Raw genomic sequence first — 24,672 nt, forward strand, 5'->3', positions numbered from 1 at the left:
GTGTATTGAAGTAAAGTGAGATTATGTTGAAAAGTGACACAACAGTTTTCTTTCTATCACCTCTGAAAAGTCAGACTGGAAACTTATTGAACCACCTTTGTATATTCATCAGTGGCATTCCCATTTCGGTTGGGTGTGCTGTTGTGTGGTTTATTCAATCTGTGCTACAAAATTCATGTCAATTTGACTGTATGATTGCATTTTTATCAATGTATAAAGGTTTTAAGAGTGCATAGCATATCAGTGCTCAACTTAATTTCTTCAATGCAGTTAACTTTAAATGCTTTAATTTGTCAATTAATTGTAACCAAATCTGCATAGAGTGAGAGACAATGTTTAAGATATATTAAAAACAATAATGAAGGAGAATGCTATATTTGGTTGATATATTTGAATTACTCAAAGGTGCAATTTGGAAGAGGTGGACAAGGCTTACTTCCTTAGACTACGATCATACAATCTGCAGAAGCTCTATCAGAAAATGGGACATTCAGTAGATCATCAACCATGGCCAAAAAGTTTTATAAATTATTTATAAAAAATTACATATTAAAAACTTGTTGGTCGCACTGTCCTAAACACATCAGTTCAGAGAACAAAACCAGCAACTCATGACAAATGACAATGTTCAGATGGATTAGTTGACACAACCAGTCACAGCCATTTATTTTTGGGTGTTATTGTCTCAGTGGGCTAAAACGTGTTGGTGTTTGTGACCACAAACCCAGGCTATTAACGTGAATACGAAGCAATGATTATGCGTCAAGTGTCCTCGTCATGTAGCATTAGTATACTTTGTTTAATTTTAGGAATCATGCAAAGCCAGGAAACAATTAGGGAGTCTTTAACAGTAATAAATGCAAGAAATATAATATTGGTGATATTGCTATTCCTTGGGTGTGCACTGCATACCTAGCACACCCTGAATATATGCCCCGATATATATATTTTGTTGGATCCCACCCACAAAAGGTTATTGTGAAGTTATAGTATATTTTGTACCATGAGTAGGCCAAGGCTTCCCCCCCCCCCCCCATTTTATATATTTTTGTCCATTTTATATTTTATTGGTTGGTTGGAGAGCAGGTACTCTAGCCAACCAGGCCAGCTTTTCTAATTTGAAATTTCTAATTTCAAGCCAAATTAATTTGAAATAAAGAGCCAAGAGGCTTCAGCCTGGCATGGTAAATTACAGATTATACTCAATTTCAAGACTTTATAGTTTCTATCTTAACTGTCTAACATCAATGTATTAATAATATCCTTATAATCTATAGCTAATTGATTAGTTTTTTCTCTAATGGGAAATATATTTTAGAATGAACTGCATTAATTGTTGACACATAATTTTCTAGATCAGAGGAAGGACCATACTGCAAAGATGTTAGAATTGCACAAGAATTGTAGGCTTGGGAGACATTGTTCAGGAGATTTTATGCATTCCATAAAATAATTTGCACAAGTGGGTGAGGGGAGGATGCCCACTGCAATACCTACAGTTTGTTGATACAACTTATTCTGAACCATAAACTATCCAGAATGAATTACAAAATCAAAAATTGTAACAATATTAACCAGTCAATCCTGTTCGAGTAATTCATTGGTGTCTTTTAAGGGTGTGTTGGTAAAAAGTGAAACTATATCTAAATTGATCTTAATGTGAGACAGGCCCAGATGAGAGTACAGGTTTTGTACTTGATCTTATTAAACGTTTTCTTAATATTGAGAAGTAGGCATATCTGTGAGTCTTGTATTTTGCAATGTGTCCTGCCCATTTCTATTTCTTACCAAGAATGTTTTCTCCAATATCTAAAAATTTTGTTTTTGCAAGACTTGAGGACAATAGATGGACAAACGTTTTACTGGAGTGGTGGTAATGAAGGTAAAAGATCAGCTGGAAGACCTGAAAGAAGATGGTCAGGTGATATAAGAAAAACAATGGGAACTCTTTGGCACTAACAAGCTCAGGATAGAAATAGATAGAGAGAATTGGGAGACACCTATAGCCAGGAGTGGCTATAAAAAGGGTTAAAAGAAAGAAAGGCATCTCTGTGAAAGAAATCAAACACATCAGGTTCCTTGATTATGGAAAATCAGATTTTTTTAAGATCATGTGCTTGAAGCATGCCACTGAAATGTTCGGATAGACCCATTCCTTACATTATAATATAACTTGGTACAAAATTCAGAGAAACCTGTGTGATGCTAATCCATCACCTCAATCTATCAACAAGAATGACACCTAAGAGTCCCAATGATATGCTTGGTCTATCTGCAAGCAGCATAACATCTGGTGATAGTGATATAAAAAAAAAAAAAAAAAAAAGTAAAATTTGTAGAACGACAGCAGTTTCCAAATACCAAGATGAAAAATAAACTGATATTGTGTTTGCTTTAATTTTTGTGTATTTATCTTTTTAAATGCTAACATGCTAACCAGGATCATCCATAGGGATTGCTTTGATGATCCCTGACTCAGTACAAAGAAACCTTACCTTAATTATTTTGGTGGGAGTCAGAAATTAATCAAATTATATCAGAATAAATAATTTATTTGGATATATCATCTTTTATTGGTCCAAGGAAAGAGGCCAGTGAAACCTCTTCACAATGGACTAATAAAAGGCGAATATATAGACGCTTGGGCAGCATCTGTGCCTTTTAAGTACCACACACTAAGGCAATTTTTTACTAAATAATTTAAGGAAATTGCAACGTAAACTAGGATATACATTAAAATAAATTTTAATATACTTCAATATTTCAGCAACATCACGTTGCCATTTTCAAGGAACTTAAGAACAAGACACGTGCACGCAGGCACAACAAACAGTAAGTGAGGAAGAAGCAGGAAGCTATTATTTCTCCTAAAGTCCTGATGGTGCCCCCCAGCAGACAATGTTGGTATTCTTGGGCAATTGGGCTGAAGGTCTTCTGATGTAGGTTTCCCAAATTTGAGGCAATCTCATGCAGCCAAATTTGTTGAGGTTTGGATTGTTTCTTAGGGCTGAAGCTGATTCCATGAAAAGCCTTTCATATTTGTATTTACTATGGTGTATTATCGTGGCTTTCTCCACCGTATTCTATGGCAGGTATCCAGCGCATGGTCAGCAAGACCAGAGTGGCTGTATTGGTGAAACCGGATGTAGTCCTTGTGTTCTGAAATTCTGATATTTGTTGTTCTGCCTGTTTGGCCAAAGTAGGACTGCTTACAGCAGCAGCAAGGGACCTGGTATACACCAGGTAGGTCTAGGGGGTTGGTCTTTAGTAGAGTGGATAAGGGATGCCAATTTTTTATATGGTCTGTAACAAGAAGTTAGGATTTTTGTAATTTTTATGGTGTTGTCATCCGAACAGATAAGTTTAGCCGTGTTGTGTAGTGTCTTAATGACTCCATATTGTTGCAAGGAGGGGTGGTGGGATTGTTGGTGATTGTATCTGCCTGTATGGGTCGGTTTTCTATAGACTGAGAAAACCAAGGTTCCATCAGGCTGCCTTCCTTTCTCAGACACTAGTGTGTCTGAGAAAGGAAGGCAGCTTTCGTGGCTTAAGGTGCTTGAAAGGTCATCTTCGAGTGTCTGGATAGCTAAGTTAGCTAACTTAACCATACCTGCTGAAGATATTATGATAAGAATTGAATGCAGGATACGACACCTTCCAAACCATGTTGCCAACGATATTAGACTGGATGTGGCTTGTGTTCTGACCAAAGCAAAACCACCAAAAGCCAACATGCCCAGTAAGGAAATTAAATCTCTACTAGAATTAAAGAAAAACAAGAAAATAATAATCACCAAAGCTGATAAAGGGAACATCACAGTATTGCTTAACCAAAAGGATTACACAGGTAAGCTGAAAGCTCTATTGTTAGATCGGGCTATTTACCTCCCTTTCGAGTACAATCCCACCAACTCGCAAATTAGAAACTCCACAGGCTCCTTAAGAAGGTCACTTCTTGGCCTGTGGAAATCACTAACAAATTAAATCCATTTAACTCCATACCTCCCCCCCCCCCCTCGTATTTATGGACTCCCAAAAATACATAAGGAAAATGTGCCATTACGTCCCATAGTAGATGGCATTGATTCTCCCACATACAAACTAGTTAAACATTTGGCTAAAGCTCTCTCACACTATAATGGCGCAAACACCTTCACACATAAAAAAAAAAAAAACAGCCCACTTCAAATCCAGCATAAAAAACCTTACACTCCAACACACTGACATAATGGTCACTTTTGATGTCTCCTCCTTATTCACAAATGTCCCAATCAAAGAATCCTTAGAGCTAATCCAGGCTAAATTTCCTCTCAATATCACAATCCTATTTCAGTTCACAATGAACTCAGGCTATTTTGTTTGGCAAGGAAAATTCTACAAACAAATAGAGGGGACAGCCATGGGTTCTCCACTCTCCCTACCCTTGGTCAACTTTTATATGGAGACTTTTGAAGAGAAAGCCTTAAACTCTGCCCCACAAAAACCAACCATTTGGCTTTGCTATTTGGCCACATGGCTCCGATACACTCCTCTCCTTCGTAACACACTTAAACAACCAACACCCCAGAATCAAATTCGCCCTGGAAGAGGGAAAAAACAACTGCCTTCCTTTCTTAGACACACTAGTCACCTGCCAGCCTGATGGAACCTTGGTTTTCTCAGTCTATAGAAAACCCACCCATACAGGCAGATACATTCACCAACAATCCCACCGCCCCTCCTCACAACAATATGGAGTCATTAAGACACTACACAACAGGGCTAAACTTACCTGTTCGGATGACAACGCCATAATCACATAACTAAACCACATTCTCAACACTCTCAGCCAATGGCTACTCCCTCAAAAAAAATCCAAACAATATTGAAACCAGTTAACCACAACCCCCCTCACAACAAGATTGCTCTAAATCCATACCCTATATCCGAGGCACCTTGGAAAAAATTACAAAAATCCTAAAAAATCATAACTTCTTGTTACAGACCATATAAAAAATTGGCATCCCTTATCTGCTCTACTAAAGACCAACCCCCTAGACCTACCTGGTGTATACCAGGTCCCTTGCTGCTGTAAGCAGTCCTACTTTGGCCATACAGGCAGGACAGTAAATATCAGAATTTCAGAACGCAAGGACTACATCCGGTTTCACCAATACAGCCACTCTGGTCTAGCTGACCATGCGCTGGATACCTGCCATAGAATACGGTGGAGAAAGCCACGATAATACACCGTAGTAAATACAAATATGAAAGGCTTTTCATGGAATCGGCTTCAGCCCTAAGAAACAATCCAAACCTCAACAAATTTGGCTGCATGAGATTGCCTCAAATTTGGGAAACCTACATCAGAAGACTTTCAGCTGAATTGCCCAAAAATATCAACATTGTCCACTAGGGAGCACCATCAGGACTTTAGGAGAAATAATAGCTTCCTGCTTCTTCCTCACTTACTGTTTGTTGTGCCTCCGTGCACGTCTTGTTCTTAAGTTCCTTGAAAATGGCAACATGAAGTTGCCGAAATGTTGAAGTATATTAAAATTTATTTTAATGTATATCCTAGTTTACGCTGTAATTGCTTTAAATTATTTAGTAAAAAATGCATAACCAACGTCTAAGCCTTTCCACGAGAACACTAAGGTAACTCGTGAATGTTGGAGAGTGTATTCCCATAAGCTTTTTGGTCAACTTGCCTTACGAAACTTTCTACATTCAGTTTTGAAATAATGCGGGATCTAATATCCACTTTGCTTATATAATTCATGGTAAGATTTGTGGAAGGGGAAGCGTGGAGAAGAACAAGCTGGGTTTTGGCCGACAGAGGTTTCAGGATAAGATTTTCACTTCAAAACAAAATTTGAGAAATCATGGGAAAATGATAAGGATTTGTCTTTAAGTTTTATAGATCTGGAAAAGGTTTATGACAAACGACCAAGAGAAAAACTGTTCAGAATACTACAATTTATGTGGTGTAAAGGTAGGTTATGTTGAACATTACATAGTTTACATTTGAGTTGTAAGTCAGCAGTTAGAATTGCAAGAGGTACAGGAAGATAGTTCGATGTTAAATCAGGTGCAAGACGAGTGTATATTATAACATGGGCATGTTGTATATTTGTTTTCATACACTTTGATAATTTTTAGCATTTATGTGCTCTTATTAGAGTATAATCATGAATTGGAAAAAGTGAACCCATGTGTAAATGCATGTAAATTGATCTGGAGATGAAAAATGGAAGTTATAAAGAAATGTGTACGTGGACAAAGCTTAATGGCCAGAGGACATGACCTTGGTCTCACACCATGATTACATCCTTGCACTGCCTGTTACTGATGTGTAATACAATCTCCAGTTCTTTTAAGAAACTTACTTTATTAAAATTTCTTTTCAATGCTGAACTTGTGCATTAACTAAGAATAGGCACCATAGTGCAGTCATATTTATGCATAAACAGCTGGCCTACAACTCCATGTGCATATTTCCGAGTTTTCTGTTACAGTTCTTGCTATATCCTGAAGCTTTGTAGTTTAGCTCTAAAAAAACATACTTAAAGAATTTAAAATTGTGGATTTTAAATTCTTTAAGAACTCTGCTCACCAAATTTGGTATACATTTCTCTCAATGCATAACTTAGTCTTGTAAGGCTTTTACTTCCTTCGCTAACCACATACATCCATGGACTCAAACCAAACTGTAAAGAATTTGATCTAAACAAAATGAGCCATGATCTCCAAATTTAGTACACAGCTTAGTTCTTCATAATTTAAAGAGTATATTTAGGTTTGGCTGCACTTCTTAGATTCCTTGATACCCTAACAAATTCAGAAATTTTATCTAAACAAAAAAACAGCTACAGTAACCAAATCACAGCTTTGTCTTATTGTAACTTAAAGCACAATTAGTCTTTTATTGCTTTACTTATATTGAGGGTGGGGGACACACTGAAAACAGTCTTGCAGATTATATTTAAACAGAAATTCAGTCTACTCTTAACTTAAAAAGCCAGTCCATTCAAACAGAACTTTTTAAACTGCAGGCCCAAATAAACTCTTGTAAATTTTATCCTAATGATAAAATAGGAGCTTGTTCATTTCCCTACTACAATTATTATCCTTTCCTTTAGTGTTATGTGATCAGCATTCATTTCAGACAAATTATGGAGACTGTAACTGTGTTAGAAATGATTACTTTAATTTCCCAACATTTTGACCTTCATATTAAGGTTATCATCTGTAGTATACACACCCACAGAGAGAGAGAGAGAGCATGATTTGTTCAACAGTTATTCTACTGGCCTGATCTCTAGCGGAAAAAAAACTACATCAAAGCTATATTCTATTTATAACATTATCAGAGACCAAATTCATATAGATAGTTTTATTACAGCAAAAGTGGTGTCCTAATTTACCATGAGAGTTGTATTAGATTTAAGATCCTGGATTACTTATTCCTATTTATAATTAACTCTTAGCTGGGTAGAATATGTGCCTTTCATATTCTTGGGATTTTTAGATCATCATTATTGTTAAGATTAGGACAGTCAATAAGAATTTCACAGAGCTCCTTAAATTTATGTTCATACCACGTTTTCGAGTGATGTAAACAACTGGTGCCTTTCCAATTAATTCTGTGTAGAGTATTCATGGCGTGATCAAAAAGCAAAATTTACCATAGTTATTAAATTTAATGTGTCATGTATGTTACTTTTTTCTGTGCATCCTGTTTCATCTATAGGGCAAATTACAGGTGCAATAAATATGATATACTCCAGGATAAACCAGTGGAGGAAGTAAATCCTTGGATGTATTGAGAAAGTTCTTTAATTTTGCAGGAGGTTTAAAGGTTGTAGTATTGTGTTTATTTTATATGATATCCTGTTAATGTACGGAATGGTTATAGTTTTATTGTAATCTAGTCGAACAAAAAAAAAACTAGGTCATGTAAAAATAAACTGGTAAATTAGGACACCCCTTTTGCTGTAATAAAACTATCTGTATGAATTTGTTGTTGGAAGTTTTTTCACTTGGTTATACTATAAATTAGAGATACCAAGAAATTATATACTTGGTTTAATCCTTTATCCAAGTGTAAGCAAACAAAGTTTGTGCCTGAAGTATCTTTCAGGACTGGAGCAACTCATGGGAAAGATGGTATGACTTCACATCACTTGCCTTAGTATCCCATAATGCAAAGCACATCTCCTTGCGGAGATGTGCTTTGTATCTCCGGGAAGGGTCACTACCCAGACTGATTTCCCTGTATTATGTGCGGAGTTACCTCTCCAAAAACTCGTGATCCCCCAACGAATGACCCGAAGGATCTTTTAAGTCATCATTGTTCCACTCGGCAACAGGCTCACCCTGTCACCGAGAAGAACTCTCAGCGTTGGCTCTACCCAGTGGCAGGCCCACTCCACCACTGAGCAGAGCCATTCATATCTCATCTGAGGGGTAACAGCATAGCCGAGCCTCAGTTTTCAACTTTTATTAAGGTCTCTTCAGTGAGAGCCAGACCCAGAGGTGACACTAAGGTTGAAGTAATGCATAAACTTCAAACTATTAACCGCAGCACTATTGATTTTTAGCATCCAACCAGTCAAGTGTAAACGTTAGGCTGAATTACCTTTCACCTAGTGATCTCCTTTCATATGTTTGTGACAGCACAGCAGATAGATGTTGCTGTTGCACTAATTTCTGGACAGATAAAGTGAAAAATGTCTATTTTAAGCAGTTAAAAATTGTGGAGAATAAATAAATGCAACATCTGCTAGGAAATTTGCTTTATTGGAGCAAATGTTTTGAACTATGTTGCTCAAAATAGTGAGTTCTTAAAATTGCATTTTGTTCTTAAAATGCTATAGGACAGCAAATGTTTGCTGTATTAGTGTTTACTACAGTAAACATCTATTGTATAGTACTTCTTTGTGCTAATAGTGATAATGTACTTTCTTTGTGTGTGTGTGTGTGTAATTTTAAGTATATTTAAATAGAATACTTATGTTAGGTATATTACAAATAACTATTGTAATATTCCAAATTACAGTAGTAATTTGGAATATTACAAATGGTTATGATGAATATTCATTTCTCATTAATGATTGAATGAATATTCGTCATATTCATTGTATTTTTCTTCTTTTCAGATGAAAGAGAATCATTCAGATGTTACAGGCAAGATGTTGGAGACTCCTTTGTAAGTTCATAATGTGTGCATACACATGCGCACGCACAATTGAATATATAGTAAACTGTAGCATTCAACCCTCCGTTGAGATTAAAAAATGATAGCTGCACGTTTCCTTTGCTTATCCATGGCAACAGTTGGAACATAATTAACAAATGTTTTGGCTCCATTAATTTTACTGTATTTTCAATAAAATAATTACTAAAGCTAAAATTAATTTCTGGAACAAGAAACTACATGGAACTAAATGAAAATAAATATTGTACTAACTAAATTAATCATTTATGCACCGTTTTGCCACTACAAGCATTATCAAAGGCACTTGAATGAAATGACTTGAAGAACGAAGACAATCATGTGCATGGAGAGCTACAGCAGCATTCTTTGCACTGATCTTCTGTAATTAATGCTGACTAGAGGATAGAGCAGTACACCAACATTTGTGTGGGATCATGCCATTGCAGCTAACTGGATTCTGTCGAATTTCAGTCACTTTCAGAAAGAGTCTGATTAAATTGGTAATAGTGTATTAGCTTGGCTTCATCTGATGAATGTTCTTTATCCAAGGCATGTTGTACAAGTCCACTTTTTATGTTCTTTGCTTCTTGCTAAAGTGCATATATTGATTGGGTGTGTGTGGGTGTGGGGGGGGGGGGAATTGTTCTTTTAAGGAGTGTAGACTCATCTTGTAATGAAGGTATCCAAGAAGGCTAGAGTCACTCCTTTTTCTTCTTCAATGGTAAAACTAATTGGGGAATGGATATTGTTGAGGAATTGTAAAGAGCAAGAGAGTCTGGGGGCCATGTGGTGAAATGGCTAAAGTCATAATTAGCTATCTACTTCAGCCATACTTTGGGTTTTATTTGGGTGGGGCACAAATTAAGTGCCAAAGTTGCAGAAGATCCTATGTATAAGTTTGCAATGGGAATGAAAGTGGGAAACCTTGCTACGACTTCATTATGTTTTAAAGAGCTGGTTGTTCCACCTAAAATAATCCAATTGAAGACAGCACTTAGAGTATTCAAATATCAGGGGGTGAATATTTTGGAAAGGAGCAAGTGTTGAATGGTGTTTTGCTGATCTGCTTGCTGAGTTCAGCTGCCAAATGTTTAGCAAGTCTATAAGTTGGACATAGTTGGGCTCCAGGTTTGTGGACCTTAAGTAGCACATATAGCCTTACTGTGTTCAAGTAAAAAGTTTTTAATTTGGACAAAGTTTCTGCTGGCCAACTTATAATATTTAATCCTTTACTATGGGAATATATGCTGATATATCTGATAATTGTTTTATCATTGTAGTCACCGTATTTAAGATTACCATGACATTTTCCTTCACTATAACTTTTTTGTTTAATTCATTCGTTAATTTCATTCTCAGTCTTTACTGAGTGTCTTGGTAAAGTGCTTTTGATGATACTAGCTTGAACTGGTAAAACATCAGCATGAAAATAATTTAGTTATATGTGAATTTCATCAGATGAAATTTGAATATAGAAATAATTCTGAAATGTATTATTTTCTTTATTGTTGTTATATTTTAAAGTTGAAGTATATCAGGGAGTAGCATCAGATGTTGATTTTCAAACATGCATATAATAATATGCAACAGAAAATTAATGAAATAGTTTAGATTTAAAGTAACTGGCAGTAGAGACAATCTAACCTTGTATGTTATTTTTGGGATTTTGATTTCTGCATGCTTCTATAGTTCTTGCATGAATCACATATTCAAAGAAAGATGCCATAGGACTTATGAAACATCATGTAATGAAATCAGGCATTGTATTTTTTTATGGATTTTTACACAGTATAAACTATAGTAATGTGGACTAATATATATTGATGACGTGGAAGTTTAAAAATAATGTTACCATGCTATGTGATGAAGCTGTGTATATGATCCAGCAAGACATGCATATATGAGCAAAATTGCTTTAACGTACAGTAAGCTTATATTCCTCTTAGAGAATCAAAGCATACACTTTGCTGTGTATGCTTTGATTCTCTATTTCCTAGCTATAAAACCAACCATTAAGATTGCCATGGGCCATAAATAAGCACTGTTGCTATTAAATTAACACCTGGAAAAAAGAAAAGATAAAAAAGTTTTAGCCTTCCCAACAGTAAGCAACATCACCATTTTACATGTCCTACAATCAATGTAGAATTTGGAATTATGCAGTATGCTACAAGTATTTGAAAAACTTTCCTTTTCCGTATCCATTAAGAATAAACAATTATGATTAGGAAGGTTGGTACTTTATTAATAAGAAACAAGGAAACAAAAATAAGTAACAACTGCTGTTTGAAAAAAATTGCCGTTAATAAATCTGACTACAGTTTGAAATCACAAGAACTTAGCATTTTGAGCAAAGGTTTCAATTTTGCTGTTATTACTTATAAAGCTATGCTCAAACTGAAATTATTAATGTGTGTGTGTGTTGGGGGGGAGGGGATTTAAGCTTTCATTTTTAGGGATGCAAAAGATACCGCATAGTAATAGTACCCTGAGGAACACAAGCATCAAGGTATCACAAATAACCATAACAAATTAGATCCTCTGTGTACAAATACACATAACAATTATGGAATCAAACCTTGCAAAAATTTAGAATAGAAAGAATGATCTTGTTAGTACATTTAGCTTATTTTATATTTGCTTGTCATTCCTTAATTCATAGACTGTGTGATAGCTTGAAGATTCATAAAGAAGGCATCATGTTGAGACCAGTGGTGGACACCATGGATGCATACAGCCTATAAGCATGCCATGTAAACTGCAGAACATCTTAGTCAACTGAACATATGTCAAGAAATCTGAAATCTTCTACATTTCAGCTGTTAACCTGCTAAAGCTGCTTCTGTGACTGTGTGAATGTGGAATTCAATGAAAGGGGCTGTTTTATTGATATATATATATATATATATATATATATATATATCAATAAAACATTTGTATCTGGGTTGGCTAAAGATTTGATAATCTGGAAACTGATAACAGACTAAACATGGAAATTTATTTTCAAATCACTTCATGCCCATAATAAGCAGGGTAGTGGTCTTATGCCAGGCAGCAAAAATCACCTATCACCTAATGACTTTCATAAATATTCATTACCATGGTAGGATTTGAACCCATGACCTCTTAGTTTTTGAAGAGTAGGAATGCTATCCACTTGGCCAACCACTCCTCCTTTTGCCTCAGTTCTCCAGAATAACTTTTATGGTGAATTATTCCCAGAGACTAAAACTGCCACTGTTAAAATAGAATATTAATAGTTTCCCTGTCTTAATTTGTTGCAGGTTCTGAAACCTTTTTTGTGGACTATTGAAGACGTGTTAGAAACTGTGTGTGTTTTTCAACTGAAAATGAGTTAGCTGATCTTGTTGGAGGTGACAGTTTTTCATCCCTATTAAAAAAGACAACCAGAGAACATAAGCAGTTAATTGATACTGTACTCTCCTCACAGACTTAGTTTTTTAAGCCTCAGTTACAACAAAATCAAATTGATGTATAACTGGCATTATAGTAAAGAAAAGAACCAATTCATCTATAGCAGTGGTTCTTAACCTTTTAAATTCAGGGAACACTTTTGATTAAAAGAAAATGGGGAGCACCAAAAGCATTAAGGTCATAAAACTAACATTAAAAATATAAATGGACTTGCCTGTTATAAAAATGGAACTTATTTTAATGCGATACTTGAGCTTTTCGGCTTTCCCAGATTTCAGCTATATCAGGTCTAATATGTAATATAGCTACCCTCATCTGTTTGTCTATATTAGGGAGTCTTTCACTCTTTTTAGTATTTATATGGGTTAATAAAGAAACTTAGCTCACCCAAATATGATGTTGGGTATTGGGCTTGGACAAAAATCCAAAATTCTTCAAGAGTTATTTCAGGGAATTTCATTTTTAGAGTATGATCTGATGACAAGGTAACTAATTGTTCTTTTGTTTTTTTTTTGTATCGAAAATTCAAACTCAATGTATTGACTACGCCAAATGGATTTCGTATCCAGTCATAATTGTATTTATTTAAGGAAGAAAAGTAACTTGAAATCTTTTCTTCCAATATTGTTAATTGTTCTGTTATAACAGAAATAATTCCCTCGACATTTTTATTCAGAGTAGCCAATTATGCTCAAAACTTTGTCATGTGACTTCTTTCACCGCTGGAACACTTGTAACCAGTTCACAGAACACAAGTGTTCCGGGGAACATCGATTAAGAACCACTGATCTATAGCTTCCTGATTTGGATAACAGGTGAGAGAAATTTCATAGTAAATTGTTTCATTAAATCTTTGTGGATTTGATTTTACTTGATTATAGCCAAATTCTGGAGTGCTCAACTCAATTTTACATAGCATTTTTTTCCCATTAAATTCTCTGATTTCAGATGTATTGCTACAACATCCTTCATGAAGCAATGCTTGCTAATTTGATGGCTCATCTGAATATTGCCATAAGCAATGCTGTCAAAGAGGCTTCTAGTTGGCAAGTAAGTATGGGTGAATTATATTTACTATATCACTGTGTGTATTGAGGTGTTGGAACTATAAATAATGGTTTTTATTTTCTTTTTAGAATGTACATGTATGTTTTGTTGATGTTCAAGAGGAATTTAAACATTAAAACTAAAATAAAGACGATGTAGTTTATACATTATATACACAATAGTAAAGAGCAACTTGTTGGTATTACATTTTGCTTTTTGCTTTTCTTCAGTCTTATATCTGATTAATATCTAATCAGATATACTGATCCAGTTGATTTACTGAGAGGTAAATCAAATCTACTTCAAAGCTAGTAAGTCTCTTTTAAATATTCAGCTACATGAAGCTAAAAAATCTCTTGCCATCTTAAATAGAGAGATTATGGATATAAAAAATGCTCTGGAATCTGTTTTAACTGTTGAAACTTTTACTACTGTAATGCGCATATCTTCGAGTTCTTACTTAAAGGTCTTTAATGATTCTCATGACAAACTAAAACACAAATTTGAATCACTAGTCAGCTTACCTAGATCAAGTAATAATACTATTGATATAGATAAAGTAGACATAAATGTTTCCGGACGTCCACTAACAGACTGTGAACGTTTTGTTTCATCAAAAGGATATGATTTCGCTGTTATGCCAAATAAGGTGCCAATTATGGATTTTTTTCATAACATAGACAGGGGTATAAGTTAAAGGGATAAAAATCCCTTATTGTGTTTCAGCCAGTAAGCGAAACTACGATCGAAAACTACGATCTGTAACGTTTCATGCCGACGAACTGTCAGCGTATCCAAGCGTAAGTGACCACTTAGTAGTGCCACACCACGGCAACTCGTTGCAAAGGTGGAGCAAGCTTCCTCACTGTTCTTGATATTTTCTCATAATGTAAAACATACAGCTCTTAAGAGATGTAGTACTGTTTTACATTATGAGGAGAGGTCACTACCCAGACCGGTTTCAACCTTTTTTGAGGTCTCATCAGTGAGTAGCTAGACCTAGAATATATCAGAGTTTAAGTGAAGAAAACTTATATACTTTTGCTATACGATTGCCCGAAAGGTGTGTCACTATGTTATTATATTATAACATAGTATAACTAAGATGAAAAGCCAAATGGCTATTTTTTTCTAGCGAGGTTGATATAAGTTAAGGGGATAAAAATCCTTTGTTGTGTTTCAGCCAGTAAGCGAAACTAAGATTGAAAACTACGATCTGTAACGTTTCATGCCGACGACGAACTAGCTACTCACTGATGAGACCTCAAAAAAGGTTGAAACCGGTCTGGGTAGTGACCTCTCCTCATAATGTAAAACAGTACTACATCTCTTAAGAGCTGTATGTTTTACATTATGAGAAAATATCAAGAACAGTGAGGGTCTTGCTCCACCTTTGCAACGAGTTGCCGTGGTGTGGCACTACCAAGTGGTCACTTACGCTTGGACACGCTGACAGTTCGTCGGCATGAAACGTTACAGATCGTAGTTTTCGATCTTAGTTTCGCTTACTGGCTGAAACACAATAAGGGATTTTTATCCCCTTAACTTATATCAACCTTGCCAGAAAAAAATAGCTGTTTGGCTTTTCATCATACACAGCGGTATTCGATCCTTATCCCAAAAAACAGCCAACAGATTAAGTTTTGAATGTGCACAAATTCTTTTTCATGCCAAGCCTCATCGTCCTAATCTTTCTTACTCTGAGTTTAAAGCATTGAAATCACTGAAGGTCAAAGCTGTATAACTGAGAGGAGACCTCCACATAGCCTTTAAGGGAATGCGGAGAACCAACCAGGGCTTCTGACCTAATGTCCAATCCTCACCTTCTCGTGGTGCAACCTGTTGGGTATCTACTTGGATACTGATCGGACGAGGATGGGCTGGCAATTTGGGATTTAGCCGACCAAATTGTATTCTTATTGGTTAAACCAAAATATAGAATGATGGTACAACATGACAAAATTTCATGATGGCTGGGGAGTCGCCCGGTTAAACAAGGCCCCTGTTGTTTTCGCCAGGGAACCAGGGCGAACAGCAAAAAGTCAGCTACTGGAACAAATCTGAAAATAAACCCCAACTCAACATCACCAGAGTTAAAGATCGGTACTATCAACGTAAGAAGCCTGAATGGCAAAGAAATGGAGCTAGCTGGAGGTTTAGATAAGTACCAGATCGACATAATAGGGGTGACTGAAACAAAAAAGACCAAAACTGGTGAGATCTTTCTGAGCAATAAATACAAAATTTTATATTCAGGCAATGACAATCAAGGAAAAGAAGGGGTAACCATAGTATTCAACAAAAAATACAAGGCTAATCTTCTTGAATGGCAGTCTGCCTCAAGTAGAGTAATGTGGGCAAATATGAGAATGGGGAACTGGACGATGAGATTTATTTGTGCCTATGGTCCCACAGAAAGTTCTACTAAGGTAGAAGTGGAGGCATTTTTTGAGGCTTTAGAAAAACCAACTGACACAATGAAAAGTTGGTCCTTGTTGGGGATCTAAATAGCAGAGTAGGAAATGATTGTGAGACATACAAAAATATTTTGGGAAAATTTGGAGAAAAGAGCGAAGCTAATAATAATGGCAAATACCTATTGGATTTCTGCTCAGGACATAGATTGATTATTACTAACACCATGTTCCAACATAAAAATGTGCACAAATTCACATGGAGAGAAAAGACTAGGAATAAGAAAAGTCTCATTGACTATGTTATTGTTGATAGTGATGTTTTCTCCCTGGTGCAGGACACCAGAGTGTACAGAGGATTTGAAATTGGAAGTGATCACTATTTAGTCTTGAGCAGGATAAAATTGAATTTCATATTGAAAAGAATAACATTTAAGGAAGTTTTAAAGCGAATAAAAGTTGAGCAGCTCTCAGATGTGAGCTGTAGACTAAAATACACAAAGATTATTGAAGAAAAAATGAAAGAGTTTGAGAACAGGAAACAAACCTTGGAGATTCAGTGGCAAACTCTGAAGGAAACATTGATTGATTCTGCCAGAGAGGCATGTGGTGAGGTTGTCTGTAAGGATAAAAAAATCAGAACTCCCTGGTGAACACAGGAAGTTAAAGTGGCAGTGAAGGAAAAGAAAGCATACCAAAAGTTCCTGTCAAATAAGTCAGCTTGTGCTCTTAGAGAATATAGAGACAAATGCAAGAATGCTAAACATGGGAGGACTTTGGCAAGAATATAGAAAATAAATATCAAGAAGATGGCAAAATATTCTGGAGATTGTTGAAGAAGCTTAAGAATGGAGGAAAAAGTGCTGTAAAAGGAATTAGAGATGATAAAAGTGACATGAAAACGGGAGAAAAAGATATCCTTGAAGTATGGAGTAATTACTTTGAAAAACTGCTAAATGAAACAAGCAGTGATGACAGCACAGTGGTAAAAAAACACTGACCAGGCATGCAGTCAGGAATACATATCCATACTTGAAGTAGAAAAAGTCATCAAAGGCTTTAAATGTGGAAAGGCAGCAGGAGTAGATGATATTCGACAAGAAATGCTGAAGTATGGTGGTATAAGAGTCTTACAGTGGCTGCACTGCATAGTTCAGAAAGCCTGGACAGAGGGACAAATTCCTGATAATTGGAGTAGAGCTCTCATAGTACCCATATATAAAAAGGGAAATAAAACTGCATGTGATAATTACAGAGGTATTTCCCTACTGAGTGTTCCTGGCAAGATCTATGCAAGTATACTTGAGAAACGGTTGAGAAGAATTGTGGAAGAAAAGCTTGGTGAAGAACAAGCTGGATTCAGGCCAAATAGAGGCTGTCAGGATCAGATCTTCACTTTACGACAAATAGTCGAGAAAGCATGGGAATATAACAAAGATCTGTATTTAAGTTTTGTCGATCTGGAAAAGGCACATGACAAGGTGCCAAGAGAGAAGCTATTCAATACGCTGCAGTTATATGGTGTCAATGGGGCATTATATCAAGCAATACTTGGTCTTTACTTGAGTTGTAAGTCAGCAGTTAGAATTGAAGGAAGTACAGGAAGATGGTTTAATGTTAAATCTGGTGTGAGACAAGGATGTACATTATCGCCTCTGTTATTCATTATCTATATGGATCACATTATGAAGGAAAGTGGTATTAAACATGATATCAAAATTGGAGAGGTTAATGTCAGCTCTTTGCTTTATGCGGATGATGTTATACCTCTAAATAAATCCGCTACAAGTCTGCAAGATTCTCTGACTAAATTGAATAGCTGTTGTAATAGATATGGTATGAAGGTCAGCAATAAAAAGTCAAAGACAATGAAAATAGGCAGAATCATTGAAAATGTCAACTGTGTTGTGAATGGAGAACCTGTGGAACAAGTAAAACATTTCAGCTATTTAGGCACGATTTTTACTGAAGATGGTAAATTAAATATAGAAATAGACAACAGAATCAGCAAAGCTGGTATGGTGGGAAGTCAATTGAATAAATTCATATGGAATAAGAGAGAAATCAGTCGGAACACTAAATTAGCTATACAAGACGGTGTTCAAACCAGTTTTAACTTATGGATCTGAGAGCTGGGTCAGAAGTAAAACACTTGACCAAAGACTAGAGACCACAGATATGAGAGTACTGAGAAAGATTATAGGCATGAACAGATGGGATCAATGGCAGTATCATATTAAAAACGAGGATATTAGGAAAGAACTTGACATTGTCAGCATCTAGGAATGCGTTAGCAGAGCTAATCTCAGGTGGTATGGTCACTTAAACAGAATGTGCAAAGAAAGATTAGCAAAATGAGTGTTCTCTGCCAGGTTGGCAGCAAAACGACCCAGAGGAATACCAAGATATAGGTGGATTGATACAGTACAAAGTGCTTTAGATGATAGAAATATAAGATCTGATAATGTTGGAGTCTTGACAAGTAACAGACTGATTTGGAGGAAAATTGTAGATAGGAAATTAATAATGATGTAATTTTTTCCATGTAGTACTATCATATCCTGTACACCCCTTGATGGTACATGGCAGGAATTTGATGATGATGATAATAATAATAATTACGAAAACTGATAAGGGGAAGGCTATAGTGATTCAAGATAGGAAGGAATATGAGAGAAAAATGTCTCTTTTACTTCGCAACTATTCAACTTATAGGCCTTTTACATCGGGTCCTACCCGGAGTCAATTGAAGAGACTTAATTCTCTTATAGATAATGTATCTACATGGAATGAAGATCATAAGAAAAAACTTAAAACCTTCTTCGGTCGTCCACCTAGATTGTATGGTCTTCTGAAAGTTCATAAACCAGGCATTCCGTTGAGACCAGTCATAGATTGTATAGGTTGCCCCACTTACAAAATCTCAAAATTTTTATCAAATTTACCCTGCTCTTTCACTAGAAGAACTGATACTTGTATAAAAAATACTTTGGATTTCAAAAATAAAATTTCAGATCTTCATTTGGACGTTTCTGATATCATGATTAGTTTAGATGTTGTTTCTTTATTTACAAATGTGCCTCTTTCGGAAAGTATTGAATTACTACAACAGGAATTTCTTTCGGACATTGCAAACGTATTTGATTTTGTAATAAATTCTGGTTATTTTTCCTTTAAAAATAAGTTGTATCAACAAATTGAAGGAACAGCAATGGGTAATCCTCTTTCTCTTGCTATCTCCAATTTCTTTATGGAACATTTTGAACAACGTATCTTTGACAACATTTCTCCCAGGCCTATGCGTTGGTTCAGATATGTCGATGACATTTTTGCTGTAATGAATGGCTCTTCTGATGAACTTCAACAATTTCTCACTAAGTTAAATGCATTTCATCCTAGGATCAAGTTTACCCTAGAAGTAGAATCAAATAAGCAGTTAGCCTTTTTAGATCTTCTAATTCTTTGCCAACCAGGTGGTAACCCTACATTTCTCAGTTTATAGAAAGAAGACTCATACAGGCCATTATATCCATGCGGAATCTCATCACCATCCCAGTCAAAAGGCAGGAACTATTAAAACACTGGTTCATCGGGCCCACTCCTTTTGTTCTACGGACGATCTTTTACAGAAAGAACTACAATACATAACTTCTTTCTTTCTATCTAATGGTTATAAGAATTGCTTCATTAAAAGAACTTTGAGTAGTTTTAATATGTCTTCCTCTTCAAACACAGAGGAAATAACATGCATTACTATCCCTTATGTACAAGGCATCAGTGAACGTATAGCAAAAGTTTTAAAACCACTGAATATTTTTGTTGCCTTCGACCATTTAGAAAAATCTCCACCTTTCTCACTTCTTCTAAGGACAAGCTTCCACTTCTTAATCATCCGGGTGTCTACCAGATTCCGTGCTCTTGTGGATTATCTTATTTCGGACAAATGGGAAGATCCGCCTCTATTCGGCTAGAAGAACACCAATCTTATATTGAATACTTTAAACCTGAAAAGTCTGGACTTGCAGAACATGCCATCTTCACTAGACACAGAGTTCATTGTAGAAAGACAAGTTCTTCACAAAAGTCAGTTTCTCATGGAACGCCTTTATAAAGAAACATGTGAAACTCTACTTCATTCTCCTAACTTAAACAGATCCAACGGCTTACGTTGGATCTGTTTAAGTTAGGTAAATCCAGTTAAAGTGAATAATTCCTAGACTAGTCTAGGAATTATTCAAATAAAATAAAACTAAATAAAATGTTTTATAAAAAATATTTTATTTAATAGCAGAAAGAATAGGAGATAAATACATTATTATATGATTATGTTATTCTCCGGTAAAAAAACAAATGACTTGTTTTTGCAGGAAAGACCTCTGTGGCACTTGGAATTACAAGGGATTTCTGACTTTTTACATTTGCAGCGATTTGAGTTACAATGGGCTGTACAGTCGCAATATTGGAAACCTTGACTACCTAAATTAGAATTCTTGCAGACACATTCTCTTAGACTTATCTCAATATCAGGAACTTCATTAACTGAAATAAAAGTTTACTTACAAATGGTAAATTTGTTCCTCGAATACAGTTTGTTTAAAATACCATATTTTGTACCTAATTTATATAGGTTTTCATTCTCAATGGAAATTATAACAGCTATAATATTCCGGTTATCGGGCTTAGCCCTATCTACCTCTGGAATTCTTATCCGAACATTTTCTCCTTCATTTGCAATTGGAAATTTAGTCATTGAAAGCCGTAACATTTTTTCAGCTTGCTTCTTAAGTAACTGTTTAGCAGAGTTTAGAGATTCTTGAATTTTTTCTGTGATTTCATTATTTTCTAATTCAACATTAGTTATATTTATTATTTTGTTATCTTCCTTGTCGATCATTCCTGTTTCAGAAGAATGTTGTGTTCTTTCGATTTGGCTAACACTCTTATTTCTGTTTTTGTTTGGATCTCCAACAAATAAGTCTTCACTCGTATCATCTATTTCCACTTCCACATTGTCACCATTCTCTGTCCTAATACTGCTTTCCCTCTCTGAGATAATCTTCTGACATTCAACATCCTTATTAGTTTGATCTTTTAATATCATTTCAAGATCTTCTTCACTTGTAATTTCTGACAAGGTATCGACTGGTAAATATGTTTTCAAAACTACCTTAGCTTCATAGGGACTGCAATCGATTCCAGAGTGATGTGCTCTGTTTTTCATAAATTGAATAAATTTTATCCCTTCCAACCATTTTGTTGTTTTATTTGTTTCAAGCCATGTGGATAACATTTTTTCAATGTTTTGGTTTGCTCTTTCAACCGAGACTTGTGATTGACTTTGCCGTGGTTTCCCATGAACAATCTTAAGCTCATTCCACAGACTTCTTCAATAATTTTATTTGTGAATTCCTGGCCATTGTCACTTTGCAAGATGCATGGGGCTTCAAATATTGTGAATACATCCAATAGATGATGTCCCACTTCTTCAGCTCGTTTTGTTTTTTCAAAGCTCTAAGTTGAACAAATTTTGTAAGATGGTCTTGATAAACCATTATAAATTTATAATTGCCATCAGCTTGTGACTGCATATCAATTAAATCAATCTGACATATAGAATTAAATTCGCTGCTTTTAATTGGTTTAACAACGAACCCGTTTTTTGGAATGCCCAATTTCTTTTGGCAGGGTTCACAAAGATTCATATATATCATAACAATTTCAACTGTGATGTTCTTATGCTTTTCTTGAAGCTCTTTCATCATTCTGTTTTGTCCTCCATGACTGATGGCAATATGAGTGTCATGAATTAACTGAAAATTTTCCTCCAAGAAAGTGTAATATATAATCTGATTTCTTTCATTTTTAACAGGTACGACGAGTTTTTCAACATTTCCAATTTTTACGATATCAAATCATGATAACCGTTGATAATCTTCTGGTGTTTTGCCGGAAACTTTCTTTTTGTTATTTTTAACTTTCGCTAAAAACAAATAATACTCTTCTCTTGTAAATAACTGATTATTTGTCCCTTTTTTTCGATCTCAACATATTAACTTGGTCGTTAAATCTTGTTCTCATTATTTCTAAATCTTCCATTATGCTTATTGGTACGTAAAATCAATGAAAATGTGGAGAAATATACGCACTTAGTAGCGACTGATGTAAATAAGAAAAAACGCAACCTCTTCTATTAACATAGTAATCAGTACTTCTTCCAGGGCTTGTCAATTATGGTTATCTTCAGCAGTGCTGCTTCCCAAACTTATTGTATTTATATTCAATACAATTTATATTCAAGATTTTGCATTTGTAATCTTTGTGTTTCTTATCATTACCTTTGAAATTAAACTTATATGAATAAGCATATATTTACTAATATTCAAAAATCGCCGAAATATGCAAGAAGCAAAATTTGTGAAACACCAATGTGTGATTTTTTTCCATTGAAATATAAAAAGAAATAATAAATAATAAAAATTAAATAAGATTTTTTTTAAATTAAAAAACGTCTAGTCTTAAAACATTATAAATTTGTTTTTATTATTTCACGGCCCTCAAGGTGGCTGCGGCCCACAGTTTGGCAAGTGCTGATCTACAGGGCCGGTCCGAGAGTATTGATGCCCCTAGGCAAAGAAAATGAATGAAAACCTATATATAAAACCTATAAACATGTTTTTATTACATTTATCAGACTCCTCTAGGAATTATTCACTTTAACTGGTAATTATTAATAATAACCGGATTTATCACTTTAACCATAATATATATATATCTTGTACCACACACACACACATACATATATACACACACACACACACAGGGTGATTCAGAACTATTGGGCCAAACTTTAAGGGGTGATAGAACACACTTAAACAAGCGCTTTTCTTCTTCATACAATGCATGGTCCGAACTCAAGCGGTGAAGCGCTAGGGGTTAGCAACTACTGTGTCAGGAAATGAAGAAACACAAGATTGACAGAGGAGATTTGAAACAATTGCAGAAATTACAGAACATAAATTAAAGAATTCTATTGAACAAATTACAGAAACTGGTCAAAAGAGCGACCACCAGCATTAATGCAGGCTTCACACCTTCGACGTAGTGATTGGTGTACATTGGCGAAAACACCAGGCATTTCTTGTACAGTGGCAGCAGCAATAGAAATCCTGGCAATAAGGTCCTCATTGGAATCGATGGGGCTATCGTAGATCAGGCTTTTCATATTGCACCATAGGAAAAAAAGTCCAGACATGAGAGATTGGGCGATTGTGGCAGCCAAGCAATGGGACTAATCCATCATCCTGGAAATATTGCATCCGAGGCATTCTGCACATCCACGCTGAAATGGGGTGTCGCTCTGTCGTGTTGGAACCACATACGTGTTTGAATGTTTGCTGGAACAGGGTTCAATAATTCTGGCAAGACCTCTTGTAAAAATACAAGGTACATTCAGTCATGCTGGCAGAAGGTATGGCCCAATCAAATGGTTATGTAGGATTCTAGCCCAAATATTTATGGAGAAACACCACTGGTATGAATGTGGATGTGTGGCGTGCGGATTTCTTCTTACCCACACAAGATAATTGTGGATATTAAAAATGCCCTCACATGTAAAGGTGCATTCGTCAGTGAATAAGACATGCATCAAAGTCCTGCTGCAAGAACCACTGTGCAAAATTCACACGAGGCCAGTAATCTGTAGGTGTTAAGGCATGCACCCTCTGTGCATGGTAGGGGTGTAATCGCTTGTCTCATAGAACTCGCCACACCGTCAATTGGGGCACATGTACAGCATAGGAAATTGCTCTCATGCTGCATTCGGGATGATCTGAAACCCTACATAGAATTTCCTCTGTAACACGTGACATCCTCACACTCCTTGCATACCCTGTATCCTGCATGCTGCTGACAAAAGAGCACATTTCACATAGATACTGATGCAATCACTGAAAGGTTTTATGATCAGGCACGCATCTGGTCAGAAAGTGCTCTCGGTACACTCTTTGGGCTTCCCTCGCATTCCCATCCACAGCTCCATAAATGAAATGAATATCAGCCTTCTCCTGATTTGTGAAAGAATCCATCCTTTTTGCACTCCACGATAGAAATAACGACTACTGTAAAAACCACAACTTAAAAGTATTCACTGAAAAGCACTTCACCCTCTAGCACTTCACTGCTTGAGTTCGTACCATGCATTGTATGACGAAAAGTGCTTGTTTAGGTGTGTTCTATCACTCCAAGTTTGGCCCAAGAATTTTGAATCACCCTGTGTGTGTGTGTGTGCGTGTGTGTGCATATATATGTAATAAACTTTTTAACTTGGGGATATTGTATATTAGGATAACTAAGTTATTTTATAAACTTGGTTATTTTAACTTAAAGTTAAAATATCCTTAATTAAGTTAAAATAACCAAGTTTATAAAATAACTTGGTTATCCTAATATATATATATATATATATATATATATATATATGGTTTGTCTGTTAATATATAATTAGTTTTTTCTTGTTAGTTGCATTTCAGGTTTCTTTTGAAAAAAGTGTTCATTATTTTTATATTTCTTTCTTCTGTA

At 35.6% G+C, this 24,672-nt stretch overlaps 1 protein-coding gene across 2 annotated transcripts in view; it reads left to right on the forward strand.

Annotated features, from left to right (window-relative positions):
• cdm (importin-13-like protein cdm) overlaps positions 1-24,672 on the forward strand; it is a 389,177-nt gene that overhangs the window by 159,190 nt on the left and 205,315 nt on the right. For both annotated transcript variants that reach the window (XM_090408166.1, XM_090408167.1), the window contains exons 11-12: positions 9,141-9,190; positions 13,583-13,684. In XM_090408166.1, the coding sequence (XP_090264292.1) occupies positions 9,141-9,190; positions 13,583-13,684 (152 nt within the window). The remainder of the gene's footprint in view (positions 1-9,140; positions 9,191-13,582; positions 13,685-24,672) is intronic.

The sequence above is a fragment of the Typopeltis vanoorti genome, chromosome 18 (genome assembly GCF_054136105.1).
Source record: "Typopeltis vanoorti isolate ZY-2024b chromosome 18, IOZ_Tvanoo_1.0, whole genome shotgun sequence".
In the NCBI taxonomy this organism is placed as follows: Eukaryota; Metazoa; Arthropoda; class Arachnida; order Uropygi; family Thelyphonidae; genus Typopeltis; species Typopeltis vanoorti.